Raw genomic sequence first — 22,287 nt, forward strand, 5'->3', positions numbered from 1 at the left:
CTTCTATCTATAAAACAAGTAACAAAACACTCCATGCTGAAATAAATTTTAAAAAAAATAAAGAGTTGAAAATTTCAGAAAATCAGAAACTAAGGAGAAATGAAAAACCAAAACGAAAGGGAGGAGGAATGCAATGAGGTGATAGAATCAAATAATAAAAAAAATTCAAAAATCACAAATTATAAAGTGTCCAAAGAAAAATAAATTCAAGTAAAAATACTATAAAGGGCATTAAAAACAAGTAGGAGATTAAGATATATTAAGGGAATAACTTTGAGATAAAGAAATATATAGAGAGAGAGACAGAGAGAGGCAGTTAAGTGAAACCAATGGAATAATAAGAATTTACGGAAAGCAATCCTTACCTCCACAAGGTCACTAACGATTGTTCACCTTCTTTCTCCTCCCCATTACTTAGTTTGATTAATTAATGAATTTGATATTCCTTTTCAGTTTTATATAAATATAGTCCTGATAGTATTATTTTATTCATAATATGCACCTTGTTATGTGTATGTTATATCTCAACTTCCCACAATGTGTGGTGAAGAAATGCCCACTCTTACTCTTCCTTCGGCTTCCTGCTATCCCCTTCTCTGTATCTCGTTTATAACCTGAATTCTCCCCACTACCGCTCTTTCAGCATTGTTAAGATAGGTAATATTTACATTCTTCTCAGTAATTAAATCATCGATGCTTATTCTATAGGTTGATTCTGAAAGTAACGATTAATAAATAACATTTTCATTATTATAATTGATATAATCAGCCTAGATAGGAAACACACATGAAAGAAACATTTCCAGTAGAAAGCTGAATTAGAGTTGAGACATGGTTTAAAGTGTCTTGAAGACAAGACATGATGAAAAAAAACCTAAGTTAAGAGCAATGTTTTAATATTGGCTTGGTAAGTGGGGCAATGACTTTTGTCAGAAAAGAACAGTGTATATGATTAGAGTGTATATATATTTATAGGCAGAATCTAGAACTGGAAGGAAAAACAATCAAACACAAAGCCATGAGAAACAAATCTTTTAAGAAGTAGGCCATGGAAATAGAATCCCATAAAGATGGACCACTCAAGTGATAAGAAAATTTATGACATGCAAAGGATTCTGGACCATAGTAAAGGGAGTTTCAGCAAATGATCATTGCATTGTTTTACTTAAAGAGAGCTTAATTAAAATGAAGATTGAAAAGATAATATAGGTTTGACAATTCTCAATTCATGGGTACTTTTGTTTGAGTTCCTTTGCTAAATGGTGGAGGGCTTTTATGTAAGCTGTATTTATATATGTTATTTACTTTTATATAAACCTTACTAAAAGAGGTGGATGAGGGAACAGCAGATGAGAAAATAAAGATACTCTAAGTAGTAACTTAAAGGAAACAAATGATCACAACAAGATTTTGAGATTTCTGAATTCTCAACTATACTTTAGGTTGAAGGGAAAGAGGAAATGGGGAAGAAAAGAATGAAACTGTGAAAGGGAAATAAAAAGATACAGACAAAAAATGAGATAAAGGGGCAGAGCATATAGAAACTGTAAAATAGGGAAACAAACAAAAACAGATAAAAGGATAAACCTTCAGGAGTTTCATGGCTGTTCCTTCTAGTCTTAGCTGGAATATCCCATCATAGAAGCCTTTCTTGGTCATCCAGTATAAAGACTTCCCTCAACCTGTCTCTTTCTATATGACAAGATCATGTTATTTTCCTCTTAGCAGTTTTCATATCTTGGATTATCTAGTTCATTTGTTTATCTATTCCCTGCACTATATCCTTGACAGACTGTAAGGTATGAAAGTATGAAATTGGACTTATTTATTGTTTTATATCCAGAACTTATAACAGCCTAAACAGTATATATATATATATATATATATATAAAGTAGCTGTATATATACATTCATATGTATATTCATATGTATATATACATAGTATTATATAATTTATAGTAGTTGAATGAATTAATTAAGTAAATTAATTTAAAAAATATTTAAATTGAATTCAGAAGGAACCAGGAATAAACAAGCAAAAACCCAAGGAAACAAAAAACAGTGCAATAAGCATGATTTTAAGCTCTCAAAACCTACTGTTTTTGTTTGTTCCTTATCCCTTATATAGATCCTAAATGTTGAACACTAAGATTTTAGTTTTAATGCCCATATGGCATTTAGTGGGGACACAGAGGGGACCTGGAACTGACATCGCTTGAAAAGCTTAGAGCCCTGTCTCTAAATGTGAAACTAGAAATACTGCCATGGAAATTTTTTAAGGAGCAACAAGTAGATAACATTTTCCTTGGAGTTTGGGTCAATAAAGATTATCTTTAAAAAATAGATACTCGAAGTCTATGACCTATTAAACTGATGGATATCAAATTACATAGTAAGAAATGCTACCTTTTAAAGAAGAATTAAGATGTAAGAAGCAACGGTAAACAAAGAAATCAGAAGTATGTTGGTATATTCAAATAAGCCTTGGCATGAAAACAATAACAACAAAAAAGACTACTTGTAGTGAACACACTACCCAGGAAACCTGTAAAGGTTGGAGAGATCAGAGTTAAAATCAGGGAGAATTTAGAAGTATTAACTTTGTACTTTTATTCATAAAGAATAAATCTAATGCCTTTTTAAATGTCTAAGGGAATCTCTAAAATAATAAAGTTTTCATAGCAGTACACAAAATTAATGTAGAGGGGTTAGAAGTTAAAACTAAAGTCTTCTGCCCAGGAAAGGAAACCAATGAAATCAAAAGGCAACCTATTGAATGGGGGAAGATATTTGCAAATTATATGTCTGATAAGGGATTCTTATCCGAAATATATAAAGAACTCATACAACTCAACACCACAAAAAGAAAAAACCCAAATTAATCCAATTAAAAATGGACAGATGATCTGAATATACATTTTTCAAAATGTACAGATAGCTAATACACACATGAAAAGATGCTCAACCTCACTAATCATTAGAGATATTCAAATTAAACTCATAATGAGGTAGCATCTCACACTTGTCAAAATGGCTACTATAAAAAATACAAAAAATAACAATGTTGGTGAGGGTGTGGAGGAAAACTAACCCTTGTGCACTGTTGGTGAGAATGTAAACTGGTGCAGCCTCTGTGGAAAACAGTATGGAGGTTCCTCAAAAGATTAAAAATAGAAATACCACATGACACAGTAATAAATTCTAAGAATTTATCTAAAGAAAACAAAATCACTAATTCAAAAAGATGTATGCACCCTTATGATTATTGCAACATTTTAATAATAGCCAAGATATGGAAGCAAACTGTCTATCAATCAATGAATGAATAAGGATGATGTTTTATATATATATATACATGCACACACACATACATACTCCACACAATGGAATATTACTCAACCATAAAAAAGAATGAAATCTTGGTATTTGCAGTATGTGAATGGACCTAGAAAGTATTATGCTAAGTGAGTAAGTCAGACAGAAAAAGAGAAATACCGTGATTTCACTTATATGTGGAATCTAAAAAGTAAAACAAATGAACAAATAAACGAAACAGAAATAGACTCAGAAGCACAAAAAAACTGATGGTTGCCATAAGGGAATGGGTGAAATAGAAGAAGTAGTTAAAGAAAGACAAACTTCCTGTTATAAAAGTAAGTCATGGGGATGAAAGCAGAATGTAGGAAATGTAGTTTAATATTGTAATATCTTTGTATAGTGATTGGTTGTTAACCACACTTATTATGGTGAGCATTTCATAATGTATGGAATTGTCGAATCACTATGTTGTATACCTGAAACCAGTATAATATTATATATCAACTATACTTGAATAAAAAATTAGAAAATGGAAAAAATAGAAAGGAAATGTGAGGTACATATAAAAGTGAAAATATGTTATAAATCATGATAGATCTATCAGTATTCCTAATAAATAAATATGCTAAGTTTAGTAGTTACATAACCTGTAAGTACAAATGACAAAAAAATGTATCATTTAACTTAAAGGCATATAGGAATCCTTTTTTCTAGGAACCATGGGAAAGAGGAGGAAACCTCTGTCACTAAAGAGAAAGGGAGTATATAAATAAAGGGATGGAGTTTGAGGAAATAAATGCCTAGTGGCTTCTATTTGCTGGGTGATGTCAATTGTGAAATATGAAAAATCTTGAAAAGACAAATGTGGAGTGAGAGTTTGTGTAGAGAAAGAGAAAGAGAAATGTCTGAATATATAAAAAGCAATCAATTAGGAAAATTATTTATTTATTTATGTCTCATCACCCACTTTGAAACTTAAAATATCTATTAGGAGCAGAGTGAACATATTTTATCTTTATGTGTTCAGAGAAAACTAGTGGATTGGATTTACCTAAATTCCTAGGGTGGAAAGGGATTTACAATAGGATTCAAGGGGTTGAGAGAATTCACACTGCTAGAAAGGATATATTGAAATGAGGTTGGAAAGGAGAGCAAAAGGCAGGAAGGTTAAGGATATGTCACCAGCAGGTGGTGAAGATACATACTTCAGTGTTGTTTTTCCCTCCCTGCATCTGTCTTCCTCCTAAAGGAATTAATGTTTTATTGTCAAGTTGGAAAAGGGTGCTGAAATATGACTTTGTAAAGGATGCTCAATGACTTTGAGGCTGTCATAATCTGTAGCTAGGGTATTAGAAGAGGATTCGCAACTCCACAGAGTGATAACTCGTTGGAAAATAGATACTTCATGTTTTGCAAAAGCTAAGCAGCCCAACATTCTCACACTCTATAGGTGTCACTGCCGAAGGCATCCACAGAACAGGAATATTGTAGATTCAAACCGCAGTGAAGGAATTGAGTTTTAAACTCTGATAACTTTTGCACTTGAACTGGTTCCAGATTCAGTTTAATTTCAGTTCATATAAACTGTGTTTCATCTCCAATTGTTTTGAAATGGATGAAACCTTATTTTTTACTTTCAATCCTGTTTTAATAGTTTTTCTCAGATACACAATGTTTTTGAGACTTAAAGTTAACACTTTTATATATAGGCTATCCCTTAGTTCCACCTACACCCCATCTCTTTCACTGTAGGTGTTTTAGCCTGTTTGTGATGGGGCCTGTGAGAATGGGGAATCAGAGCTGCAGTGCAGTATTTATCAGCAAGTGGTCAGCTGTTTGGTAGCAGTATGCTTTCTGTTCCACATATAGATTTTAAATAGCTTTATGCGTTTTTAAATAATAAAAAGAAAAAAATAATAAACTACCTTTTCCAAAATGTCACTGAATGCTGTGTTTTCTCATTTTCTTCAACTTCTATTTTATTATTAATAAGAGGCAAAATAATAGTAAAGTGTAACAAATACTTTCTATGTACTACACTATGGTGAACATATATGTTTTCTCATTTTTATTTTAAGGGCACTTTGATTGATTATTATATTCTATTTTATAGTTAAAGAAATTGAGATTCATAGAGGTCAGATAAATTCCTCAAGGACACACAAATGAAATTGTATTTGAATTGGAGTGAGTCCAGCTTCAGAATCTGGATACCTACTCATTGTAATACAAGCTTATATTACATTAGATATGACAATAATAATTGTATATTACAATAATAATTGTAAGCACTATATGCTTCTAGCTGTAAATATGTTAGGATTTACAAAAAGATGGATTACCAGTGGGAATAGAATAAGTAGAGGAACAGAAGTCTGAACAAGTGAATTTTTGTATTAGATTGAATGAGATATGGTAATTGGATTGTAGAAGGAGATGATGATGTCAGTGAGAAAACCTACAAGAGTGAAAGCCAAGAGGTGGGAATGTATCAGATCCACTTTGGGGCGGTGGGGGGGGAGTCTAAAAAAACTATAAATAAAGTAAGAAGTTAGATGGGCATGAAGGAAGTGGTAGATGATGAAAAGCCTTAGAAAGGGGACAGAATTTTTTAAAATTAAGTAGGAATTAGGGAACTAGTCAATAATTGTGATCATGGTAGCATGATAGAAAAATCTAAGAATGATGTGTAGGGAGAATGACAGGCACTTTTGCCTGGCACTTCTAACAGAGACTCAACCCATGGGGTCTAGCCACAGTTGGGAGAGCCACATAATTAAACAAGCTTTGGGAATTTTGGTATAGGCTAACAGCAACTTGACAAACTCTTAGAAAGCACTTTACCAGAGGCTGTATCAATTACTTCTGTATGTCTTGGTGTCGCCATTCCTGAGCTTTGGCACAAGCCCCTTGGCACACTGACCATTTACTACTTTTTGCAGCCTGACCTGGAGACACAAAGCAGGTTGTACTTTGGTTGTTTGTGCACAGTTACAAATAGAACACAGCACCTCTGTCACTACCACTGTGATACATTATTCCAGGGCAGAAAAGACAGGCTTAGTGTTTTAAACATGCTTTCTCCTGGATAAAAGGCCATCTACATAGTCACACAGACTAAGTTACATTATTACACTGAGACTGTGGTGTCTTTTAGATTCAGCGTTACTTTTCTTCAGCTTTTGGTACTTTCTAAGGACAGACTTAAGCTGTAGGATTTGCTGGAAGAAAGCAAGTCTTTCCCCTTGCACCAGTTCCCCAGGGAAGCACCTTTCAAATTCCTGCCTGGAAGGTAAGGGTCCTGGGAGCAGAGGTGTGGAAGGTAGAGTGGCTGGTCGTCTCTACATTGAGTATGAGCTATCCACACTTTCACTTAATAGCCTTGTTGTCAGTAAAATATACTCCACCCCATAAATAAGTCTAAAGATCTCCGATGCAAACACTATTTGGACTATTGGATTATTCCTCAGAGAATAATCTCCAAACTTTTCCTGGGGAGAGGGAGAGGCAGATGATCAGTGGTGTGGAGTAGTAGGGAGAATCACACTGCCTCTTTCAGTCTCTCTCTTCACCCCAAATTTCAGTTATGCATGGATTTTTCTGTTTAAATCTGTTTTAATTCTTAGTTTACCCCTGCTGATTTGGACCCTAGCTTTCTCAGGTGGACTGTATTATTTAACACTAGTCATCTCCTTTCTAGTTGCCATATATTTCTTGCTGTTGTCTCTTCTCCCATTCTATTCTCTCCATCCCAGTGGGTTTCAGTCTTTAGAAGTAAAGAACTTATCTGTAGTTTCAGTGGGTCTTAGAGGAGAAACATGTAACAATCTGCCATTTTAACCTGGAAGCCCATTAGGATTTATTAGGGTTATGAAAGTTTTTGCTTCATGATATTTAGAGGATAGAATAAGTACTAATGTTTCTTCATACATGATGCTTACCCCCATTCCTTTTCTCACCTCAGGTAAATTTTAAGTATTATCTTGACTATGAACTTAAACAGTTCTCACATATCATGGTTTACATAACACTTGAGACATCTCATTCATTTTCCCTATCTGAACAGGAGACAGGCTCTAGAGTAACACTTTCTAAGTATTTAATTATATCTTTTATGATCACATATGATACATTGCTGAAAAATTGTGGAAAAAAGAAAAAATTATGACTATTCCTCAATAAGAACAAACATATTCATCTTTGTCACAGTTATGATTTCTAAGAGGATACCAACATTAATGTTACTATTATTTAAGTTTAAAAAATTAAAAATACAAGGTGGAGCCAACATGGCGGCATGAGTAGGACAGTGGGAATCTCCTCCCAAAAACATAAAATACAACTAATCCTAAAAGAGAGACCAGAAGACACAGGACAACAGCCAGACTACATCCACACATGCAAGAGTGCAGCGCCTGGTGAAAGGGGTAAGATACAAGCCCTGGACCGGCAGGACCCGAGCATGCTTCCCACCAGCTCCCGGCGGGAGGAGAGGTATCAGAGTGCAGAGAGGGAGAGGGAGCCCAGGACTGCTAAACGCCCAGCCCCAACCACCCGCACCAGAGTGCAGACACAGTGCATGCATGGAGGGCTGGAAACTAGGGAAACAGGGCAGCAAGACCTCTCAGTGGGTTCCAAAGCTGATGTCCCTGTGACAAAGAAAAGCGAGTGCTTTTTGAAAGTCTTAAAGGGACAGGGACGTAACAGCTGGATGGAAACAACATAGGTCACAGCCCAGTTGCTGGAAATTACAGGGAAAACCGGGCACACTAATCCCCTGGACAACAGCTCTGAGACCCCTCACAGAGGTAAACAGCCAAACAGCACCCCCATCCATTAACCCTCCAGGGCGCTTCCTCCATACCGGCCGGGCAAGACACAAAGACCCAGTCTACACGCAATTACCCAACACAAGCCACTAGGGGTTGCAGGTGTCCCAGTAAAGAAAGGCCAGTAGCAAGTGAAAAGTTTGGCCTTCCCAGCTGACAGTCAATAGCACCTATCAACATGAAAAGGCAAAAAAATAAGATCCAGACAAGACTAACCCAGACAGCTTCGGCATCTGCTACATCTTCCCCTGAGAAGGAACCTGGGGAAATAGATTTAACCAGTCTTCCTGAAAAAGAATTCAAAACAAAAGTCATAACCATGCTGATGGACTTGCAGAGAAATATGCAAGAACTAAGGAAGGAGAATACAGAAATAAAACAAGCTCTGGAAGGACTTTGAAACAGAATGGACAAGAAGCAAGAGACCATTAATGGACTAGAAAACCGAGAACAGGAACGCAGAGAAGCTGATGCAGAGAGAGATAAAAGGATCTCCAGGAATGAAAGAATTCTAAGAGAGCTGAGTGATCACTTGAAACGGAACAATATCCGCATTATAGGAGTACCAGAAGAAGAAGAGAGAGAAAAAGGGATAGAAAATGTCTTTGAAGAAATAATTGCAGAAAACTTCCCAAAACTAGGGGAAGAAATGTCCTCTCAGACCACAGAGACACACAGAACTCCAATGACAAGGGATCCAAGGAGGGCAACACCAAGACACATAATAATTAAAATGGCAAAGATCAAAGACAAGGATGAAGTATTAAACGCAGCCAGACAGAAAAAAAAGGTTACGTACAAAGGAAAACCCATCAGGCTACAATCAGATTTCTCAACAGGAACCCTACAGGCCAGAAGAGAATGGCATGATATACTTAATGCAATGAAACAGAAGGGCCTCAAACCAAGACTACTGTACCCAGAACAATTATCATTTAAATATGAAGGAGGGATTAAACAATTCCCAGACAAGTAAAAGTTGAGGGAATTTGCCTCCCACAAACCACTTCTACAGGGCATCCTACAGGGACTACTCTAGATGGGGCACTCCTAAAAAGAGCACAGAACAAAACACCCAACATATGAAGAAGGGAGGAGGAGGAATAAGAAGGGAGAGAAATAAAAAATCATCAGATCGTGTTTATAATAGCTCAACAAGCGAGTTAAGTTAGACAGTAAGATAGTAAAGAAGCTAACCCTGAACCTTTGGTAACCACAAACTTAAAACCTGCAATGGCAATAAGTACATACCTTTCAATAATCACCCTAAATGTAAATGGACTGAATGCACCAATCAAAGACACAAAGTAATAGAATGGATAAAAAAGCAACACCCTTCCATATGCTGCTTACAAGAGACTCACCTCAAACCCAAAGACATACACAGACTTAAAGTCAAGGGATGGAAAAAGATATTTCATGCAAACAACAGAGAGAAGAAAGCAGGTATTGCAATTCTGGTATCAGACAAGACAGACTTCAAAATGAAGAAAGTAACAAAAGATAAAGAAGGACATTACATAATGATAAAGGGCTCAGTCCAACAAGAGGATATAAGCATTATAAATATATATGCACCCAATACAGGAGCAACAACATATCTGAAACAAACACTAACAGAACTAAAGGAGGAAATAGAATGCAATGCATTTATTCTAGGAGATTTCAACACACTACTCACTCCAAAGGACAAATCCACCAGACAGAAAATAAGTAAGGACACAGAGGCACTGAACAACACACTAGAACAGATGGACCTAATAGACATCTACAGAACTCTACATCCAAAAGCAACAGGATACACATTCTTCTCAAGTGCACATGGAACATTCTCCAGAATAAAGCACATACTAGGCCATAAAAAGAGCCTCAGTAAATTGCAAAAGATTGAAATCCTACCAACCAACTTTTCAGACCACAAAGGCATAAAACTAGAAATAAACTGTACAATGAAAGCAAAAAGGCTCACAAACACATGGAGGCTTAACAACACGCTCCTAAATAATCAATAGATCAATGACCAAATCAAAATGGAGATCCAGCAATATATGGAAACAAATGACAACAACAACACAAAGCCCCAACTACTGTGGGACACAGCAAAAGCAGTCTTAAGAGGAAAGTATATAGCAATCCAGGCATATTTAAAAAAGGAAGAACAATCCCAAATGAATGGTCTAATGTCACAATTATAGAAATTGGAAAAAGAAGAACAAATGAGGCCTAAGGTCAGCAGAAGGAGGGACATAATAAAGATCAAGAAGAAATAAATAAAATTGAGAAGAATAAAACAATAGCAAAAATCAATGAAACCAAGAGCTGGTTCTTCGAGAAAATAAACAAAATAGATAAGCCTCTAGCCAGACTTATTAAGAGGAAAAGAGAGTCAACACAAATCAACAGAATCAGAAATGAGAAAGGAAAAATCATGATGGACCCCACAGAAATACAAAGAATTATTAGAGAGTACTATGAAAATCTATATGCTAACAAGCTGGGAAACCTAAGAGAAATGGACAACTTCCTAGAAAAATGCAACCTTCCAAGACTGACCCAGAAAGACACAGAAAATCTAAACAGACCAATTACCAGCAACAAAATTGAAGTGGTAATCAAAAAACTACCAAAGAACAAAACCCACGGGCCAGATGGATTCACCTCAGAATTTTATCAGACATACAGGGAAGACATAATACCCATTCTCCTTAAAGTTTTCCAAAAAATAGAAGAGGAGGGAGTACTCCCAAACTCATTCTATGAAGCCAACATCACCCTAATACCAAAACCAGGCAAAGACCACACCAAAAAAGAAAACTACAGACCAATATCCCTGATGAACGTAGATGCAAAAATGCTCAACAAAATATTAGCAAACCGAATTCAAAAATACATCAAAAGGATCGTACACCATGACCAAGTGGGATTCATCCCAGGGATGCAAACATGGGACAACATTCGAAAGTCCATCAACATCATCCACCACATCAACAAAAAGAAAGACAAAAACCACATGATCATCTCCACAGATGCTGAAAAAGCATTTGACAAAGTTCAACATCCATTCATGATAAAAACTCTCAGCAAAATGAGAATAGAGGGCAAGTACCTCAACATAATAAAGGCCATTTATGATAAACCCACAGCCAACATTATATTGAACAGCGAGAAGCTGAAAGCTTTTCCTCTGAGATCGGGAACTAGACAGGGATGCCCACTTTCCCCACTGTTATTTAACATAGTACTGGAGCTCCTAGCCATGGCAATCAGACAAAACAAAAAAATACAAGGAATCCAGATTGGTAAAGAAGAAGTTAAACTGTCACTATTTGCAGATGACATGATACTGTACATAAAAAACCCTAAAGACTCCACCCCAAAACTACTAGAACTGATATTGGAATACAGCAAAGTTGCAAGATACAAAATTAACACATAGAAATCTGTAGCTTTCGTATACACTAACAATGAACCAACAGAAAGAGAAATCAGGAAAACAACTAAATTCACAATTGCATCAAAAAAAATAAAATACCTAGGAATAAACCTAACCAAAGAAGTGAAAGACTTATATACTCTGAATACTCCAAGTCATTCTTAAGAGAAATTAAAGGGGACACTAACAAATGGAAACTCATCTCATGCTCCTGAATAGGAATAATTAATATCATCAAAATGGCCATCCTGCCCAAAGCAATATACAGATTCTATGCAATCCCTATCAAACTACCAGCAACATTCTTCAATGAACTGGAACAAATAATTCAAAAATTCATATGGAAACACCAAAGATCGCGAATAGCCAAAGCAATCCTGAGAAAGAAGAATAAAGTAGGGGGGATCTCACTCCCCAACTTCAAGCTCTAGTACAAAGCCATAATAATCAAGACAATTTGGTACTGTCACAAGAACAGAGCCACAGACCAATGGAACAGCCTAGAGAATCCGGATATTAACCCAGGCATATATGGTCAATTAATATTTGATAAAGGAGCCATGGACATACAATGGTGAAATGACACTCTCTTCAACAGATGGTGCTGGCAAAACTGGACAGCTACATGTAGGAGAATGAAACTGGACCATTGTCTAACCCCATATACAAAAGTAAACTCAAAATGGATCAAAGACCTGAATGTAAGTCATGAAACCATTAAACTCTTAGAAAAAAACATAGGCAAAAACCTCTTAGACATAAACATGAGTGACCTCTTCTTGAACGCCCGGGCAAGGAAAACAACAGCAAGAATGAGCCAGTGGGACCATATTAAGCTGAAAAGCTTCTGTACAGTGAAAGACACCATCAATAGAACAAAAAGGAACCCTACAGTATGGGAGAATATATTTGAAAATGACAGATCCGATAAAGGCTTGACGTCCAGAATATATAAAGAGCTCACATGCCTCAACAAACAAAAAACAAATAACCCAATTAAAAAATGGGCAGAGGAACTGAACAGGCAGTTCTCCAAAAAAGAAATACAGATGGCCAACAGACACATGAAAAGATGCTCCACATCACTAATTATCAGAAAAATGCAAATTAAAACTACAATGACGTATCACCTCACACCAGTAACGATGGCTGCCATCTGAAAGACAAACAACAACAAATGTTGGCGAGGCTGTGGAGAAAGGGGAACCCTCCTACACTGCTGGTGGGAATGTAAATTAGTTCAACCATTGTGGAAAGCAGTATAGAGGTTCATCAAAATGCTCAAAACAGACTTACCGTTTGACCCAGGAATTCCACTCCTAGGAATTTACCCCAAGAATGCAGCAATCAAGTTTGAGAAAGACAGATGCACCCCTATGTTTATTGCAACACTATTTACAATAGTCAAGAATTGGAAGCAACCTAAATGTCCATCGGTAGATGAATGGATAAAGCAGATGTGGTACATATACACAATGGAATTCTACTCAGCCATAAAAAGAGGGCAAATCCTACCATTTGCAGCAAAATGGATGGAGCTGGAGGGTATTATGCTCAGTGAAATAAGCCAAGTGGAGAAAGAGAAATACCAAGTGATTTCACTCAGCTGTAGAGTATAAGAACAAAGGAAAAACTGAAGGAACAAAACAGCAGTGGAATCATAGAACCCAAGAATGGACTAACAGGTACCAAAGGGAAAGGGACTGGGAAGGATGGGTGAGTAGGGAGGGATAAGGGGGTGGAGAAGAAGGGGGGTATTAAAATTAGCATGCATGGGGGGGTGGGAGAAAGGGGAGGGCTGTACAACACAGAGAAGACAAGTAGTGATTCTACAACATTTTGCTATGCTGATGGACAGTGACTGTAAAGGGGTTTATAGGGGGGACCTGGTATAGGGGAGAACCTAGTAAACATAATATTCATCATGTAAGTGTAGATTAATGATAACAAAAAAAAAAAGAAAGAAAGAAAAGGGTGATTACTCCCTGATAGGATATAACTAACTGTAAATCAATGATTAATGCATGCTTTAAATATCCTTAATTTTGACCACTAAAATGGTGTCAGGCGATCAGCTATGGAAGTACATTTTTCTGATAATATTCCTTTCTCTAAAAAAAAAAAAAAAGCATTTCCTTTGTGGTGACCTCCAATGAGTTCTACACAATGGTATAAAGAGTGTATAAAATTGTAGACAAAGGGTCTGTTTGTGTTTATACAGAGGATCAAAGCCTAATTTGGCTACCCAGATAATGAACTGAGATACGATATGAAGAAGAACTTTCAACATCAGCACTCTCTGGAAGACTCATACTAGAAGATGATCATCAAAAAATCTCAACAAAGATCCAGGCGCTGCTACAGCTGTAGCTGCATTCATCCCACCGGTTCCTGAACTTGCCATGGGAATGAAGAAGGAGATATCTCAGCTGGCCTGTGCATACAGTAAAACAAATTAGACTGGATCTATACTGTTGAAACTCAACCAAGAATTAGGAGAAGTGCAAATTGTAGCACTCCAAAATCTTACAACTACAGACTATCTACTGTTAAAAGAACATATGGGATGTGAACAGTCCCCAGGAATGGGTTGTTTTAATTTGTATGATTTTTCTCAGACTGTTCAAGTTCAGTTGGACAATATCCACCATATCATAGATAAGTTTTCACAAATGCCTAGGGGGCCTAACTGGTTTTCTTGGTTTCACTGGAGATGGCTGGTAATTGTAGGTCTGCTTTGGTTATATAACTGTACTCCTATTATGTTAATGTGTGTACACAATTTAATTAGTAGTTTAAAACCTATACATGCTGAAGTTACTCTACAAGAAGATATGTCAAAGAATTAATCAATCCTCCCATGTTTTCTTCCATCTGCTACTTCTATAGCTTTTCTTCTTCCTTCTAATTACAACTCTTAAATAGAATTCGTGCCTCATATCGAATTTACCGAGTATCATAATTCCTCCAAGTGGTAGAGATACCTCAAGACAAATGCTGGGCATAGAAGACACAGGGCATAAATATGCAAAGAAGTAAAAAGCTAACCTTTTCAAACAAAATGGCTTCTCTCTCACTTACCAACTTTGCATTTCCCTGTATGGCCCCGAAGATAACTGTGTAGCCAGAGACGGGTAAGATTCCTCAAGGGAGGAACAACCTAAGACAGGCACAGTCACAGGGGGGCCATCAGGTGAGAAATTGGGGTACAACAGAGGTGAGGCTTAGAACCTCACACCCCCTGTTCTGAGAGAAATCTTCTGCATCTGTGGAGGTTTTATTGCCCCTGTCTAGCTTGAATTAACACATAGTCTACAGGCACACACCTGATCATCTACATTTGCTCTCTTACAACACTAAACTGTTTTCTACCTTTATCTTGCATCTACCTACCACTTCAGCATTTTATTAAAAATAATAATAATAAAGAGAGAAATGTGGTATCCACATTTAAATCAAGTATAAAAATCAAATGAATATTCATATTTGAACTGATTGTTTATAGTTCATAATGCATGATCAAAACCGAAAGCTTCTGTGATGACTGACTGCCCTTGTACTGTTCACCATGTAACTTATTCACTATGTAAGAATTTGTTCTCCATGTAAGAACTTGTTTGTTATGCTTCAGAAGATTGGAGACTGACAAAAATTAGGCTTGGGGTGGATTAATGATAGTGCATTGAGCATTGACTCCCCTACACAGAATTTTATTGTTGTTAACAACCATTTGATCAATAAATATGAGAGATGCCCTCTCAAAAAAAAAAAAAGTACAGGTTTCCTATTGTAAAATAAATAAGTAACCGGGATGTAATGTATAGCATAAGGAATATAGTCGAAATATTGTAACAACTTTGTATGGTGATAGCTGGTAGCTAGAATTATCATGTATATAAATGTTGAATCACTGTGTTGTACACCTGAAACTAATGTAATACTGTGTGTCGACTACCCTTCAATAAAAAATAATTATCTAAATAAAAAAAATTAAAAATACTCAGAAAAAAGTAATACTGCTTTAAGCACTAATATTTTAAAAACTGTTTATTCAAAAAATATATCAGAGTGCTTTACCTATCATCATCAAATTTTGTATTTTAAGATGCAATGTGATATCAATTTTACTTGACAAAATATATTAATTTGACAAAAGTTGTAAGGTTTTCTAGAATTTCTGCTCATTTACAGAGCATCTGCTGAATATCAGGCAGTGTCCTTGGTATTAAGGATATGCCAATGCTTGTAGAGAATTTTGAAGTAGGACAGCTTAAGATAGAAAGGAAGAAGGGGTGAAGAGAACATGGAGATAGGCAGCAAAAGAGGAAGGTGAAAGAAAAAGATGTAAAGGAGTAGACACAGTGACGGCAGATATTCAGCTCTGAGAGAGAGAGACGAGAATCTTGTTAGGAGTTGAGATATGAATAGGGAAAGTAAAGATTCCAAGTTTTTTATCTCCTGGGTCTGCTTATACCCAGGTATATAAGATACTATGACAAATGTTGAATAAAGGACCTCTTATAAGGCTGTTGATCAGGCAATACAGGGAGAGGAAATCCCTTCATTACCATATTATGTGAACTTTTTAATTGCATTCTAATGGCATAGTTCTGTGTTTATGAGAATGATGTCCTGAAGAAAACTTTGGAGGGAAAAGGCTGCAGAAAATGTTTTAATTTGTGTATCAAATCATATAGATACTGATTTCCTATATCAAAATGTGGCTGATTCCTTCTTGATACTTCCCTGGGAAGTTTTGAAGCTTGATATTTATCAATAAAAGAAAAGAAATTCTTATAAATGCTAAAAGAGCATATTGTGATGACTAATACATTTAGACAACCTTATTTTTAATAGCTACCACTTCCCTGGTAATGGACCAGTCTTCTGGGCCAAATGTGGGTAATCACAGGTTATTTAAATGTCTCTGAAATATTGCAACTTGAAAACTTTCAATTAGTGCTATCCTAAAAGCCCAACTACATATATGATAGGCATGGGAAAAATACAGTTTTGTTTAGTTGTGATTAGTTACCCAAGAACAATGGTATATGCTGCAGTTTCCAAAAGAACTGAAATTGGCTTATACTCTGTACTTAATACCATAACAGGAATTCTTCTGGTTTTGTATTTTCATAATATCCCTAAGTATGTTCTCTGAATCCTGGTTAAATCAGCTAGCTAAGCCTATTGTCTGTAAATAGGTCAGTTTTCCAAGGCATTTTGTCACTCGACCCATTTTAAGCATGGCCTGTTGCACTCAAGAGTTACACCTCAAGTATAGAGGAGAATGTGGTTCCTAAGGGTTTTGCTGTGAAGGACTGAGCTCTTGGCTTTCCTTCTATCCAGGATTTCCCAAGTAATGACTGGTCAATGACAGGCGATACTCTGAAGACTATCCAACTGAAGGGAAAGAAAGAATACTCAAATTCTCATGGAAATAGTGCTGTATTCAGGCGTAGAAGAGAAGTCGTCAGATGAGGCAGCTGTAGAGTGACGGCAGATGAGCAGCTAGATGTGGAAGTGTGGATGCATGTGTTCCTCACCCTTTATGTACTTCCCATTAAACACAGTCTTGTATTTGAGAAGCCTTTGGCTCAACCTTCCTTTTCCAAAATACAATCCTGAGAGATGGAACAGAAAATGAGTAGAGGGAGGAGTAGAAACTCTATTCAGTTAGAGCTTCAGAGTTAAAGCCTTTCTGGAAGCCTAGTTGAAATGTATTAAAATCCATGTGTTCTATGCCCCCATCTTTTTTTTTTGTTAAATACTGAATCTCTTTGCACATGGCTTGTTTTGCTTTCTGAGGTAAAACATTTATATTCCAATATAATGTGTTAACAACAGCAGCAATTTAAATGTTTTAGCCCACACAGCAAACGGAATAAGAAATATTGGTTACTTTTGGGGTTTTTTTCCTTTTAAAAACAGTCATATATTGTGATTTTAAACTACAAAGGCAGAGAAATCTAATTTGTGCTTTATTTGATAAGGTACTGGATTCTCTTTCTCATATGTATTAAGTATACACATAAATATTCAGTAAATAATGGAAAAGATAAAATATGAGATGTGGATCATTTAAGATTATGAAGAAAGCATTTCTCGCTTTCCGGTTTTTAACTTCAAGAAGGCATTCATTTTGTATTTGTGATAAATGTTGTATCAGGAAGGAAAAATTATTATGCTGCGTTCTTCCATGATGGCTCACTTTTCTTTTTTCTTATTGGGACAGTGTGTTAGTGTAATTATCTTTGCCTTTTCCATAAACATTTTCCCTAAGAATCAGTTTGTTTTACTTTGTGGCCTCTTGAATCACTGGACACACTGTTCATTAATGCCAAAGAGAAATGTTTTACCATAAAAGAGAATGATTCTGTCTGCCAGTTATTTTTACATGATAAAAATTTACATGTATTCCAACATAATAAGTAATGGGCAAAAATTCAGCTCACAAAACATCTTAGTAATTTTTATTAAAATCAACTGACATTGAGAGCACAGACAGTCCTACCTAAATCACATTTCCATGTCTGGCTGTAGTGATTATATCAGAGAATTTGGTGCAATAGCTCTGTTAGTTTCCAAGTGGCCAAACACTTCTGTATTGCGTGACTCTGCAGAAGTTTCAAGTGGATAGAATTAAACTATGTGTCGTCTTAGTGCACAAGAAACTAACTATTAGAAATGTGGGAATGAAGACCAACCAAATAAGAACATACAAAGACTATGTATCCAGAGCTTGCTATAGCAAAGGAGTCAGCCACTATCACTTGCTTTAGGCAGAGATGCAAAGGCAGGCAGGAAGAGAGAAAGCTTTAAAATGAAAAAAAGAAAAAGGAGGACTTCAGGTATCTCTGACTGGAGATTGTTGACGTAGAGAAGATACAGGGAGGCTAAGTAGAAGCAGGTCATCTTATGTGATTGGTTTGGGAGCATGTTCTGCTTTCTTTATTCCTAAAGTTAGAGTGCTGACAAATACAGGTAGGCTGTCTGTCACTGCCCAAGTTCTGACCATTCCGGGCCACTTGTTACAGAGGCTGTGGTTTAGTTTCCTGGTGTAGCTGTTCCAGAGGTTGTGGGCCAAAGCTCCATTGTCGTATTTAGTCTGGTTGTCATTCATTTACACATTCAGTTTCTCAGAAACTTATGTAATAATCATTTCTCCTGAATGGCGAGGGGCAGAGCACTGTATAAACAATACTGAAGTAATTTTATATTTAAAAACAAAATGTTTGTTTAAAAAATCAGTCTATGATAATCTGTATCCTAAACCAACAGACCAGTCAGTTTAAAAGTAACAGGTTCAAAAAAAAAAGAGAACAGGAAGATAGTCCAGTAGGTGGACCTTTGTGAATATAATTAATTTTATCAGTCTTACTCCTGCTGTATTTCAATAACCCTTAATTAGAACAGTTTGGAGTTTATTTGGCCTTCTACAGTACTTTGATGAACATACTCTACAAATAGGAAATTTTTTTACATGTGATATCTTAAATCTGCACTACTATGTTTAATTCTCTCACTTCCGAAAGTTTTAATGCCTTATCATCTACCTCTCATGTTCTCTTGTCCCAGATCCTTCCATTTCCCTCCTGATTTATTTGGTCATTACCTCTTTCCTTTCTTTTCTTATACAGACTATACCACGTGGCCTATACTGTAACCAATCTGTCAGGAAAATCTTGATCTCTTGGTTTCTGTGACCACATGACACAAAAAATTTCAACTCTGCCTCAGTCCAACCACCTCTTTCTTATCTCCTATTATTTTGGACTTCAGATGGTGAATTTCAGCCATTCTTTCCTTATGATCAGGTGTGTGTTTGTACCAGAAGATGTTACAGAGAGGAGCCTCAGAGAGAGACTAAATTCATTGTACTCTGGTATGTGGTTGCCTAAGTCATTTTTACCTTGGGAAGGGTATCTTCTCTCTAAAGAAACTTCTCTAAGTCTTTGGGTTCCGTCACACACTCTGCCTTTATTACAGATATTTGCTTCCCCCTGTCCCATCCTTCCTGTCCCCTATACTCACCTTGAAGACAGTTGCTGGTATTTATTATTTGTGACCACACACTCTGATTGCAGGTGAGACTTGATCTCAGTGCCCAATGGTCACTGGCTCATTAGCAGGTCCTTTAAACAAAATGTTCTTGGTCTGGCCAACAAAGGCATTGGCCAATCAGGTGCAACCATATAGACATTAATTATCATTATCGTTGTGATTGTTATGACACTTAAAATGTGAGGTTGCCTTCCTTTGCTCATATATTGGCAGAGTGGCTGTTTAGTGATTTTACTTTCTCCATGGAAGCTTTCAAATTTTATGTTTGCTTTGTTGGACTCTAATTTTACTATAAAGATGGGATTTATGTTACAAATGCTAATTCATACAATTTTTATGGGATTCAAATATTTTTTGTCTGTCTATAACAACATCAAAAAAATAAATAAAGGAGAAGAGTCACAATTCTACTTTTGTGGAGGCCAAAACATCCAGAGTTTTGAATTATACATTCTTAGTAATTAAATGTATTAGAAGGAATACCTGAACTCCAAATATTCCTTAGGAAAATACCCTGAACCTCCAAATTTCATCATTATATGCAAAGAACATTTCCTTATGTCCTACAGGGAACAGGTACAACTTCAGGAAAAGGTTTCACCAAATTTCTGATCTGTCAGAATTGATAGTATGAAGGAAAAATAGAAGTAAAAGTGAAAGTGAAGGATTTATAGGAATGAAAATATAAAATACATTAGCTTACCCTTTGAAGATTAAAAGTATTTTTTTGTCTATCATAATTTATCCAGATACATAGAGAACTTATTCAGAATTGTCTTAAGAACAATTTATATAATTATTTGGACCTACAAAAATGTTTTTGAAGTTCAGCAGCATATTGTGACCTTGGAAAAAGAAGCTGAATTAAGAAATTTCATGGAAGTTTTGACTATTCAGTTTTAAACACATACTAACACTACCGGGGAATTAAGTTTCAAGTAAATGGTTTGAAGGGAAAACAAAATGAATGCTATGAAAGCAAAGGAGATGTTAAGAGAAGTCAAAGATTGACTGAATTACTTGTTTGCATGCTTTAAGAAAACAGTTAGTGAGCATCTGAAATACACTAGGTTCTGTTCTTCCCATAAAAAGCAAAATCTAGATTTGGATTCAGTTTCTTTCTTCAATGATTTGTAGAAACTAGGGGAATTTTAAAGCTAAGAATTAAGGACCCAGGAAGTGACTAGCTTTGCCTTGAGAATTAATAAAGACTTCACCAAAGGGGACTTATTTGAACTCACTCTTTAAAAATGAGCAGGAGTTTCTAGGGCAAAGAGGAAGAAAAACACCCCAGAGAAGGAATATGAAATGTAGGGTGTGATTAGAAGGACGAGAAGCAGGAGCGCCGGTGCGCGGTGGGAGCGCATCATGAAGGACTTGGACCTGGAACCTCAACTTATAAAAACCTGGGATGTCAAGTGTTTTAAAATCACTCCAATATGTTATACATGGAAAATAGGCAGAAATACTAGTTGTTGTTGTTGTTGTTTTCTTTACTGGAATTTGAATTTAGGAAAAAAGATAATTTTGGTGCCAGGTTCAAATACAGATATTTTGAATTTCAGATAAAACATACAAGTGAAAAATATCTAATTTCCCATTGGATAAAGGAACTGGAGTTCAGATCCAACTTTGAGTACAGATCCAAACTTGGGAAATATTCTCAGAGAGAAAATTGTTAAGTTATAAGACTCAATGAGCTTCTCAAGGTAGAAATTTATTCTTAGTAATTAAGCGATGGGAACTATAGTCTGGATATTAAAATCTATTTTAAATTTTAAAACATAATATATCCTCATTTAGTCTGCTTTTCTTTCATCACTTATTAAGAGATTCTTGTACATTGTCTATTCTTCTTACAGAAATGTGATAAAACACAGTCTTTATGGGCCCAGGAATCGAAATTTCATGAGTGTCTGTGGTATCTCTTGCAGACCCAGCTTGTCATGTCTCTATGGAAAATGCAGCTACACATCCCTCATTTTTTTTCTTTTTACATATTGAAGCATAGTAGTGTAGATGAAGATGTTTGCATATTTTCAGTGGTTCTTCAATATAGTAAAAACTTGAATTGAAATTTAATTTTGAATCTATGCCACAATATTCTCATCTGTCCTGGGGTAGGAATACATTATAGCAACAGGGTTCAAACAATGAAAATTTTCTTTTTCATTCTATTTTTAAGCAGAAACTAGAGCATCTTCTATCACTTAGAGGAAGATTCAGTATGATGTCACTAGAAATACTAAAGTAAAAATAGATAAGTGTACTTCACACAGATATTTTCACAATTAGTAATATATTTTTTTATTATCTTTTTACCTTATTGCTCTGGTTTTGGAGGGTGATTTAAGAGCAAGGGGTGTAGTTCTACAGCAAATTTTCAGTGTACATTGCATGAACAGAAAGCGAAGGAAGCCACAATAATTTAGCATTTAGGTAATAAAAACTAGCACTGTAGCATTAGTGCATACAGGGAGCAACTGTCATTTCTTCTCAATATGGAGCACTTTGGTTTTTGAGATATTTCTTTATGCTTAGAGTACACAGGAAGCTGTCTAATAGCTGCTTAATTCAGATGGACAGTGTTACCAAAACTCGAAGTATATAAGACTTTTTGTTTTGTTTTATTTTCCCAGGAGA

General features: G+C 35.9%; 1 protein-coding gene across 6 annotated transcripts in view; it reads left to right on the plus strand.

Annotated features, from left to right (window-relative positions):
* Window positions 1-22,287, plus strand: part of CTNNA3 (catenin alpha 3) — a 1,703,691-nt gene that overhangs the window by 1,568,358 nt on the left and 113,046 nt on the right. Inside the window, exon 16 of one of the 6 annotated variants that reach the window (XM_073240983.1) lies at window positions 13,802-14,985. The exons of the other annotated variants lie outside the window; for them this stretch is intronic. Within the exon in view, the coding sequence (XP_073097084.1) occupies window positions 13,802-13,841 (40 nt within the window). The 3' untranslated portion in view covers window positions 13,842-14,985. Of the gene's footprint in view, window positions 1-13,801; window positions 14,986-22,287 lie in introns of those variants that run through there. 6 annotated transcript variants of the gene reach the window in all.

Source organism: Manis javanica, chromosome 7 (genome assembly GCF_040802235.1).
Source record: "Manis javanica isolate MJ-LG chromosome 7, MJ_LKY, whole genome shotgun sequence".
In the NCBI taxonomy this organism is placed as follows: domain Eukaryota; kingdom Metazoa; phylum Chordata; class Mammalia; order Pholidota; family Manidae; genus Manis; species Manis javanica.